Raw genomic sequence first — 11,297 nt, 5'->3', positions numbered from 1 at the left:
AACAATGGAAAACCAAAAAGGGGAGAAGAATATAGAGATAAATAAATTTCCACGTAATGTTGTTGTCTCAACTTGACTTTTCACTTTGAACGGAAAACGCAGTGGAAATGTCAGCAACTTCTGTGTCGTTTCTCACCCAAAGACTTTGATGACAGCTTTGAATTCTCATTTTTATTCACTTCATTGTTCATATCCTGCCAAAGGAAGCATTTTCTCTTCCTATAAATATACGCCTTTGATAGGTTCAGCCTTCAGTTCTCATCCATCCCCAGCTATGCTAAACATGGCTCACTCTTTCGTTGGCTTCTGTTTGTTCTTTGCTCTCTTGTTTGGCCATGGAGTTGTGGAACTTGAAGCTTCACACCATGTTTACAAGAACCTTCAAACTGACCAATCTACTGCATCTGCAAATCAACCTTACAGAACTGGCTATCATTTTCAGCCTCCCAAGAATTGGATAAATGGTATATATTCCTTCACCTAATTATAATCTCTCAGGTGCCTTTTGAACTTTCCATTTCTTTTTTTTTGCTTTTCTTTGCTTTCTTATGTTATCTGTATTAACTTTATTATCTCCTGCTAAAGTTCATTTTTGTATCTCTAATTATGTGTCTTCTTGTTTCCTCGTTTTCTTATCATTTGATGTGCTCTGACTTTGGAATGGACAAATGACTACCTCTGGATGAACAGATCCTAATGGTAAGTTCCTCTTCCTGTTTCTTGTTTTTTGCTCCTTGATTTTTTGTCCTCAAGCACATCCTTTGTTCTGGGAATTATTCTTAGATTAAAAAATAAAAAGGAAACCAGACAAGCTGAATTCTAATCCTAGATTTCTATGATATTGTTGAATAACAAAAATGCCTAAACTTACTGCTAATTTACAGGACCCATGGTTTACAAGGGACTTTACCACCTGTTCTACCAATACAATCCAAAAGGCGCTGTGTGGGGCAACATTGTCTGGGCTCACTCTACATCAAAAGATCTTGTGAATTGGACCCCTCATGATCCTGCCATCTATCCATCCCAGCCATCTGATATCAATGGTTGCTGGTCTGGTTCAGCCACAATCCTCCCTGGTGGCAAGCCAGCTATTCTGTATACTGGAATTGACCCCCAAGACAAGCAAGTCCAGAATCTGGCGATGCCCAAGAATTTATCCGACCCTTACCTTAGGGAATGGATTAAGTCATCAAAAAATCCTTTAATGCAACCCACTGCTCAGAATCAGATTAATGCAAGTTCATTCAGAGATCCAACCACAGCCTGGTTAGGCCCTGACAAGAAATGGAGGTTGATCATTGGAAGCAAAATTCATCGCCAGGGCCTTGCTATCCTTTACAAAAGCGAAGATTTTGTCCACTGGATTCAAGCCCAAAGCCCTCTGCATTCTGCTAAGGACACTGGAATGTGGGAATGCCCTGACTTTTTCCCTGTTTCAGTTCGTGGCCAAAATGGTGTTGATACTTCTGTTAATGGTCCTTTTGTCAAGCATGTGCTTAAGGTCAGCTTAGATGATACCAAGCATGAATATTATACTCTTGGCTCATATGATACTGTCAAGGACATCTATACACCAGACAAGGGATCTGTGGAGAGTGATTCAGGCTTGAGATATGATTATGGCAAATTTTATGCTTCTAAGACTTTCTTTGACACTGCCAAGCACCGGAGAATCTTATGGGGTTGGATTAATGAATCATCAAGTGTCCATGATGATGTTAAGAAAGGATGGGCAGGAGTTCAGGTACATTTCCATCTAATTATTGATTGTTTATTAAGTAACTTAAGTCGAAAGTTCCAACCAAAATATAAGATGCCGAGCAAAGGGCCAAATCCAACCTTAACTAGTCAAAAACTTGATTAGATTACTATTTAATTTACACTTGAAAATAGCAAGTTTGGTTTGATGGTTTAATCAAGACACGAAGATTTGTTTCTTGACAGCTGCAAAGTCTGTTCAAATCACCATTATGGTCTCATTTTGCAGGCAATTCCTAGGAAACTTTGGCTGTCCAAATCTGGAAAACAATTGGTACAATGGCCAATAGTGGAAATACAGAAGCTACGTTCAAACCACTTGCGCTTGCCTAGCAAATTGCTCAAGGGAGGATCAGAAATTGAAGTTTCCGGTGTCACTGCTGCACAGGTAAGTTGGTTGTTTATTCTTCTTTATCTTAATCAATTGATGAGCAATTCATCCATTGCTGGCAAAACCAGGCACTGGGTTTTTGCTACGTGCCCCGCGCATGAAGAATTTTAGAGTCAACATGTAAATCATATGGCAATTTGACATACTTCTCCCACTTATTTGATTATTCTTTTTAATTCCTCTTGTGCAGGCAGACGTTGACATCTCATTTAAGGTAACTGACTTTGAGAAAGCTGAAGTGTTGAAACCAAGCTGGACCAATCCACAGCTCCTATGCAGCCAACAGGGTGCGTCAGTTAAAGGTGGTCTTGGTCCATTCGGGTTGCTGGTTTTGGCTTCAGAGGGCCTAAAAGAGAACACGGCGGTGTTCTTCAGAATATTCAAAGGCCAGAACAAATATGTGGTGCTAATGTGCAGCGACCAAAGCAGGTCTTCCCCTTAACACACTTAAAATTCTTCAAACCTTTTCAATTTTCTCCCAAAAGGACAAAATTCTTCAGCTCTTTGTGTGCTTTTGTCGACAGGTCCTCCCTAAATGAAGATAACGACAAGACCACATATGGGGCTTTCCTGGATGTGGACCCTGAGCATCAATACTTGTCATTGAGGAGCTTGGTGAGTTGATTTAGATAATATATGGAATCAAAAATATAGTTTACTTTTTGAAGGTTCAGAGTCAACCAAGTACCCCTGCTCAGTAACTTTACTAGAAGCGAGCATGATGTGGAAATCCAGCTTTCCAAAAGGTTAATTGAACATTTTGCAGTCTTATCCAATTACCTAAACTCTTTCGTCCAACCGATGGGATTTCATTTTAGTTCTCATACGTATAAAATTTGATCAGATTAGGAGGTTAAACTTTTCAAGAAAAAGAAGTTGCTACTTGGTTCCATTTCTTCACCATACACAGCTTTGCTTCTTTTTGACAATTACGTATGTCTTGTATCTCCGTTGATAGCGAAAGAGCCATCGCGTGTAGGGCAGCAGGCCCACTATCATCAAGTGGAAAAATTCAGACATCATTGAGAAAAAGTTTTCTTTTACCATCCCAAAGTTTCAGGATTTGGAAATAATTTGAGATCAAATGAGTCTTTCATTTTGGATAAGTTTTTGTCTCTTACACACTTCAAATCATCCTTCTTTTGCAGATAGATCATTCCATAGTGGAGAGCTTTGGTGGAGGTGGCAAAGCTTGCATCACAGCTAGAGTTTATCCCACCTTGGCAATTAACAACGCTGCCCACTTGTACGTTTTCAATAATGGGAGCGAGGCCGTGAAGATTGCAGAGTTGAATGCTTGGAGCATGAAGAAAGCCAAACTCAATTTGAAAGATTAGGTCAAAAGATACAGAGGATGAAGATCCGAGAATAGCAAACGACATTTTAATCATGGATTCATTGTTGCAATAAAAAGATAGCTAGAGAGAAACCCATTGATGTTATCCCAAGCAAACCATTTCTACTGTAACTACATATTTATGTTATTCACCTCACATTTTTATTATTACCCTTTTTTTTTTTTTGCTCAATTTTTATGATTACCTTACGCTATATGTTATAGATTCAATTAAGCTTTGTATTTCATCTCTTAGGATAATGAAATAAAACTAATAATTCGACCGTAGATCAAGTTATTCAAACAAATTTCAATTGCATTGTATTGGATTTGGATGCCCTCCAATTGGTATAATACAACATTTATAAGTGTTACACATCTTAACCCAATTATCATTTAATTCAAGCATTAAGTGGATTTGACAGGGATTTATCTACAATAATTGTGCTGAATTAATCTTCTGGAGTAGCCAGCAGCAAATGGAAATGTGTAGCAGTTCAACTTTGATGATGCACTAAATGAAGGAAGAAGGAAAGAACTAGTGGTATTTCAAAAACTCAAACGAGGCAAAGGTGATGATGGCCCTTCAAGCTACATGGCTGCTGCTATAAGCGAGGCGGCAAACAATAGTTTTCACATATGGCTCATATTTGTTGGGGAATAGTACTGCTTTAATTAATGATGACGAGCAATGTGCTAATGACAGTGCATTGCACTCCAAAAAATTGAGAATAAGGACTTGTGAAAAGCAAGCACGATCATTGAACACGTAAAGAGAAAACCGACTAAGCATCCTTTTGTAGACTAGGCGGCTATTAACAAGGCCAAGCATGCCTTGGGAGGTGCAGACTACAGAGCTAGAATTCAACCTGGCTTGAACATGCCCTTGTTGCTCCTTTCTTGCAAACTGGTTCTGATATATACATGGAATGTTAATTTGTTGGGTTTTTTTTTTCATTTATCAATTTGAAGCAAGCACCCATATCTATATCTTACAGTATATACTTGTTTAGCCTAGGTGTAATATTAGAAAACTGTCATCTGATTCCATGTTAATAATCACCACTTGACCAAAAAACAGATGTTCCAAAAAGCCTACAAATTAAGTTACCATTATTACTTTCTAATAAACAAAGAAATCCTGCCATTTATGAACTTCCACAAAGAACTCCTTCGCGATTGAAGCAATTCACCTTGCATATTGAAGCTCTCAGGTTGGCAGATTTCTCTCCTATGCCTCGGGTCATCAATGATATTGCATATGGTCTTGCCAAATCAACTAGAACTCAGGATTTTCTGCTTTTGAAATAGTTAATTTGTGTTGCTGCTGCAGAGTTGGAAGATTATTTCCTGCTTACTGGTTTACGTGTTCTACTATGCATAGCAACTTGCTTCTTTGCTCATATGCTTTTGCTTTTCGTCTTTATTAAAGAAATTGACTTTTGCCTTTCAAAACATATAACTCAAACTCAAGTTAAAGAAAAATATATAGAATGAATGCATATAGCCAAAAGAAAAAAAGAAATAGACTCTTCTCTTTTCATCCCCACAAAGGGAAACATGGTCAGCTCTTTTGGTTCTTTTCTCACTTTGTTAACCATGGTGTTGTGTGGAGATAAAAGCTTCATCTCATGTCCACGAGGGACTTAAAACTCTTGAATCTACTGTTCCTACAAATCAACCATAGACAAGTGCCTATCATTTCCTGCCTCTCAAAAATTGGATTTATGGTATTCATTACCCCTTCAGTTCCTTTTTTTTTTTTTTTGTTATGAATTAATGTACATCGTGAATTTTGTGGTCTCTTGCTGCTCTGCTTGTTTGTATTTCTAACTTTTTCTTCTCTCTCCCTCCTTTATGTGGTGAGCATAGATTAATGGACAAATGGTGGCACTGTTGACTCTTTTTTTGGGATAGCCAGTTTTGAATTATTTGCCTAACATGGTAGTGTTATTCGGCAAGAAGAAAAAAAGTTCGTTTATTTGGCATACATTACATATCAATGCGGGACCCATGATTCACAAAGGAATTTATCACTTGTTATACCAATACAGACCAGAAGGTGTGGTCCGGAGCTTTAAGGCATGGGATCACTCCACATATACGGATCTCCTCAACTGAACCCCCATTAATCACGCCATGCCATCTATCTATCACTAGCCGTACGATCTGGTCGGTTGCTGGTCTGGACCGGTTGGCCATTCTCTACAGTGTCACAATCGACTCCAAAGACGGCCAGGTCCAAACACACTACTGACCAACACTTTAGAGCATGGATCCAGTCACCAAAAGATCCTCTGATGGCACCCACAGCCCAGACCAAAATCAATGCAAAGTTCATTTGGAGACCCAACCACGGCTGGTCAGGCCCTGACGGGAAATGATCAGGGACTAGCACTTGTATACAAAACAAAAGCACATTTGGTTCAGGCTACACACCCTTTACATTCTGACGAGGACACTGGAAGTGTCGGAGTTCCCAGATTTTTCCCTGCTTCTGTTCGTAGCCAAGATGGTGTTCAATTATTGGTCCTAATGCTAAACACGTGCTCAAAGTCAGCTCAGATGACACTATTGGAACATATGACGGTGCCAAGGGTATCCATGTTCCAGATAAAGGAGCTGTGGAGAGTGATTCAGGTTTAAGATATAAATTATGGAATAGTTTATGCCTCAAAGACTAGTTTAGACAGCAGCCAAGAATCGGCGAAATCTTATGGGGTTGGATTAACGAATCATCTAAGCTTGGATGATGATATCAAGAAAGGATTGTCTAAGATCCAGCAACTATCAATATCGCAACTATATTTAATACCTTCGACATGAGTACCCGGTTTACAACGCTTAACCATGTTGCCATAGTTGCAACATGTTTAATTATGGAGAATGACTATTCAGTTCTCCGCTTTTGATTTTGTTTAATTCTCTTCTTTTAATTTTATTTAGTTCACAGAGTGACCATTTTGAGAGAAGTCAAAATAGTTATTATCAACCCCTTCGGTAATAACTATTCCAAAAGGATTGAAATGAATTAAACAAAATTTGAACAAAAATACCCTTGCAAATTTTGTGAAATTACTACCTGATATATAATAAAACCTAACCCTAACATAGAAAACTTTTCTTTTTCCACTTTTTCCTTCACTTTACCTCATTTGCCTTTCTCTTGCTCTCTCTAAATTTCTCCACCCTCTTCGTCTTCAAACATAGAAGATAGTGGCAAGGGCAGTGGTCGACCGACGCCTCCAAAGCAAATTATTCTTCTAATTAGAAATTTTTTTGAAAAAGTTTCTAATCTATTCTTCTAACTTGAATCTTTTTTAAAATATTTTTATTATGAATAAATCAAACAAGCTTTCTTATTTCCTAACTTTTGCTCCTAATCCCTGTCAACTAGGGAATTATTCTCCATTACCAAGCAAATTAAGAGATTATAGAACTTGAAAAATGGAAAAACAAATTCGTAATCTTCCGAAGGCTAATCAGAAAATGCTGAGAACAACAGTGGAACGATTTCAACAAAAGTTGCACAATACTATATTAACTGACCATTTACAATTTAAACAGTGCATACGTTTAGAGTTTCCACTGCAAAATAACAGCAATGGCCAACCAAATACTCCATAAAAGAAAAACATTAAAACAAAAGTTAAACCAAAGCAATGGGCAAACAATTAGGGAGAATATTGATCACTCAAAATTTTATGCAACCAACAAGGCATCAAAAATACTACTGTTGCTGGCACAGTGGAGGAAGCTCACCTTGCTGACCTCGACCAGCTTTTGCACTTCCATTCCTCTGCAATTTAAAGAGGACGTTATCAAATCACAAAAACATCACATGCCTTGTAAAGCCCACGTCTAGAGTGTACATATAGTACCATCTCATCATAGGCCCAATAACTGAATGCAGGAAATTTTCAACAAACGAAATGATAAATAGACGGAAATTTCAGAAACAAGCCAGTACAGAAGTTCAAGTGCAAGATTATGGGTTCAGTGAAATGTTAATGAGCTATTAACCTTTTTTTTCCCCTTGCCTTCTTCTTCCTCATCTTCCTCATCTTCTTCCTTGTCGCCATCTTCATCCTCTTCATCGTCACCATCTTCGTCATCACTGTCATCGAAATCACCTTCTAAGCCATCATACTCATTCCCCTGAACAGCTTCCCCCGTAAACCATGATACTGCATGAGGAATTAGTTTGTCCCGAATCGTCGAACTACACACAACACTCCAACATGTCACTTGAGCAATGAAAAACAGATAAGATCCAACACCTATCTCATACAAGCAAAGTGAAAGGATGACATATTTCACTTATGGCACTAGTTTCTTCACATTTCAAGAAATAGCGATGAAAATTCTCACTTACAATTTTCCCCATTTTCATTTCTTACGTAGCATCAATGACAATTCTTCTCAGTGCAAAATGATTTTATTCTTAAAAAGGTACTAAATGAAAAACATTTTTAATGCCACAATGACCTTACCCTGGCAAGGTAATAAACAAATAAATCAGTCTTCTTATTATATCTAATGAAGAGAGATACCAGAACCTCACCCAATGTTATAGTCATGCTCCATCCGATCTTGAAGTTCTTCAGCCTGTTGATAGATACATCAAAGGAACTAAGAAAAATAATCCATACAATTATTGAATTTTCCTTGGCTTCTTATTTCAAAAGAAAATGCTGAACTTACAAGCTCATCATCAATATCATCATCATCATCAGGAATCTGCGGAGGGTTGAAGAAGTTGAAGAAACTGTTACAATTTTCAGTTTTTGTGATGGGCTTAACGATCTTCGATCCTTTTTTTGGCTTCTTTTTCAGGACCTTCTGTGTTAGGCATTTTCCAGGATACCATTCTATCTTCGTTCTACAAATTACCCAATGTTATAAGATATTTATAGAAGGGGTGATGTAAAATGTTCTCAGTACAGCAGCATACATTAACTTACCCAATTGCTTTCTCCAAAATGGGCTCATTTTCATCATCAACCACATGATATGTTTTTGCCAGGACAGAGTTCTTAAAATAAGGATTAGAATCAAAGAAAAATTCCAGCTTGAAACCCTTAGGATCATTGATTCTACCCCACTTGATATCTTTAAGATATTTGAGAGCCCCTTCATCCCGTTCTGAAATCTATGCCAGAAAAGAATATATCACAACATACATTTTCCAAAACCAAAGATAAAACTCCTTAGACAAAGGCTTATACAATTCACATACTTTGTCAGCCAACATTTCATTACTTTTCATTGCAGTGAGCCAAAAGTCAGGCACTCCTTTTTCTGCATTTAAGATTACATCAACCCAAGCTCAGGAATAATGCATTGATACAATTTCAGAAATATTGCATGAGATAACCAAACTCCAATACCTTCTGCACTTTTATTCCCTCCTCCGTCGATTACAGCTTCATTTGTTTCTCCTTCAACTTTCAATACTCCATTCACAATTTCATATCTCTGCTTTTTTATTATTATTATTATTGAAAAAGAAGAAAGAATGAAGATAAAGAGGAAGGCTAACACAATCAGCCAAGCAATACCAGAAGAAATATGCATGTGAATAAATCAAGCCTCATGAAACAAGAAACATCATAATATACCAAGGTTGAGATATGAAATAATGAAACATTAACATCCCAAAAAATAGTCCCTACAGACCTTAGTATAAAGCGGTTCATAAAATTTCTCATATTTAGCCTCCAATGCAGCTCTCTCCTCAAAAAACTTCTTCTCCAGCTCATCATGTTCACTCTGCAAATTGAATGTGTGTGACAGTATTCTTCTTATAAAACCAAACAAAGTCATAGTCCAATACTCCAACTAATTTCAGGAGCAAGAGTGTCAAACTCCAATTATGTTTAACATCACCATTCTTCAGCCAAATCCCATCACTGTAAGCGTTAAAGACCAAGTGAAAAATCATCTTAAATCCCACCATCAGTAATATGGTAAATAGAAAAGTCACACAAGGAAATCTGGTTTTGAGTTCAAGGAAAGTTGATACTAAAGGAACCAAAGAAAAAAATAAGAGCTAAGCTTGAAAACACTATGAACATTATAGTTATACATGATGTGCATGAGCCGTAATTCCTATCAACTGTTCAGGTATTCATAAAACCAGTATTTAAGGAGATGTAAGTAAGGTCTCTCTGAGTAACTCAACATATTAACTAGTTGAAAACAAGCAATTTTGAGAACAACAGCCAGAGAAACCAAACAACAGAACGTTTATACCTGAATGTCAAACTGTTGTGACTTAGAAATCAAACAATCAAAGCAACCACAATTGAAAAGTGATCCATGTAACTTATTCAAACATCAATCAGCATTCCAATAAATTATCCTCAAACAAGCACAGCATACTCATTAGCACAAGTTACTTTTACAGAGCAAAAGTTTATTCGCAAGGCAACAAATTGACAAACCACAAATTGCCAACTCCCACTCGAAAGAATGACGGTGAGTTTCTCTAAGTAAAGACCAATATAACAACTTTGAGAAGCTAGCAATCTTGATTGGGGAAAAGCATGAATTGGCATGTTGAATCACATCACTCAAATTGCCAACAAGGAGCATGTAATTAGATGTACAATACACACACGTGCATGGAGTCAAACAACAAAACAGGAAGAAAAAGAAGAAGAGAATTTGAAAAGGACACAAACCTGAGTCTCTCTGAGAACCTCCACACGCTTTCTGACATTTGGTGATAGAGTTTCTAGAATATCATTATGTTGTCCCGCTAAACTTTGAAGCTTATTCTGCAAAAATAGCCAAGAAAAGAGGGGAAAACACACAAATCTAAATCACATCGTAATAATAACACAACTTCACAGTTCACATACCATCCTCAAAACTATGTATATGAATGGTGAGCGATCAGTGCTCAAAACTTTAAGACCGCTTCTAAATAATACAAGCTAAGCATTGCTTTCATATGTTTGTTTCTATTCTAAAAAAGATTTCCATTCCATTTTGACATCAAAATAGAAAAGCAGAAGCATTATAAATAACAAGAATCACTTGCCTTAAGCGCATTAACAAGCCCGGCGCGATCTTCTGCGCTAAGAGCTAGAGACAAAACAATGAGATGATCAAGAAACTTCAGATAATCTCAAATACTGATTAATCAGACACTGATTTCAAATAAAATCACAAGCGAACTCATAAAAAAACTGCAAAATAGGTAAAAGATAATCAAAAGGATTATTCCACACGCCATTTTAACAAAAGCGAGACAGGAAGAACGTAAGGGTTTAAGGTGGGATACCGGCAGCAGCAGCCGGGAGGGCCGCGCGGAGGTCAGACACGTCGACGTTATCTGCGTTGTCGTTACTCATTTTCTGGCGTAAAATGGCTGTTTTGGAAGCGAGAAAAGGAAAAGGAAAGGGAAAGACAAAGGAAACTCGGCAAGGGGAGAGGAAAAAGAGGGGGTGAGAATGAGTGATAGGAATCGTTATTTTAATGGAGAGTAAAGTGAGGGAGTCCCAGAGACACTGACTGAGGGTGGTAATTGAATGTCACGCGCGGTTGAGGAACGTCCTACTTAACAAGGAAGTGGATATGTCAGTTGGACCCACAAAAACCACCTGAACTGACTGTTTTGCTGATGACAAGATTAAACGGCTAATTTGCCGCCTTTTTTATAAATAAATTTGAAGAAAATAGATTTAGGGAGAACAAGATAGAAAGTAAGATATAGTTTCATTTTATTTTGTAGGATTGAACTGACATTACCATAAATCCATAATAACAGATCAATTAATGAAATTACTGGAGATATCTACT

General features: G+C 37.5%; 2 protein-coding genes across 4 annotated transcripts; one reads left to right on the top strand and one right to left on the bottom strand.

Moving 5' to 3' along the window:
- The first annotated feature begins 203 nt into the window (after nucleotides 1-203).
- On the top strand, nucleotides 204-3,776 carry LOC18596139 (beta-fructofuranosidase, insoluble isoenzyme CWINV1-like). Its single transcript, XM_007024428.3, has 7 exons — nucleotides 204-464; nucleotides 691-699; nucleotides 885-1,747; nucleotides 1,991-2,149; nucleotides 2,343-2,581; nucleotides 2,677-2,767; nucleotides 3,301-3,776. Exons 1-7 carry the CDS (start codon nucleotides 275-277, stop codon nucleotides 3,487-3,489), a joined length of 1,740 nt encoding a protein of 579 aa, XP_007024490.2. The 5' UTR covers nucleotides 204-274; the 3' UTR covers nucleotides 3,490-3,776.
- A 3,225-nt stretch (nucleotides 3,777-7,001) lies between these two features.
- Nucleotides 7,002-11,010, bottom strand: NAP1;4 (nucleosome assembly protein1;4). Of its 3 annotated transcripts, XM_007024424.2 has the most exons (11): nucleotides 10,780-11,010; nucleotides 10,537-10,580; nucleotides 10,175-10,270; nucleotides 9,168-9,260; nucleotides 8,879-8,966; nucleotides 8,728-8,789; nucleotides 8,453-8,640; nucleotides 8,193-8,370; nucleotides 8,053-8,096; nucleotides 7,512-7,710; nucleotides 7,002-7,287 (listed from the first exon to the last, which is right to left on the bottom strand). In XM_007024424.2, the coding sequence occupies exons 1-11, from the start codon at nucleotides 10,847-10,849 to the stop codon at nucleotides 7,219-7,221; spliced, it is 1,131 nt and encodes a 376-aa protein (XP_007024486.1). In that variant the 5' UTR covers nucleotides 10,850-11,010; the 3' UTR covers nucleotides 7,002-7,218. The 3 variants fall into 3 exon arrangements, with proteins under 3 accessions (XP_007024486.1, XP_088663669.1, XP_017979439.1); XM_088807543.1 differs by lacking the exon at nucleotides 9,168-9,260; XM_018123950.2 differs by lacking the exons at nucleotides 10,537-10,580; nucleotides 10,780-11,010 and having other exon boundaries at nucleotides 9,168-9,400; nucleotides 10,175-10,264.
- Between the last annotated feature and the right edge of the window lie 287 nt (nucleotides 11,011-11,297).

Source organism: Theobroma cacao, chromosome 6, assembly GCF_053813885.1.
Source record: "Theobroma cacao isolate CCN51 chromosome 6, ASM5381388v1, whole genome shotgun sequence".
Taxonomy (NCBI): domain Eukaryota; kingdom Viridiplantae; phylum Streptophyta; class Magnoliopsida; order Malvales; family Malvaceae; genus Theobroma; species Theobroma cacao.
Note: the sequence above shows the minus strand (reverse complement) of the source record. Positions and strands in the feature narration are given on the sequence as shown.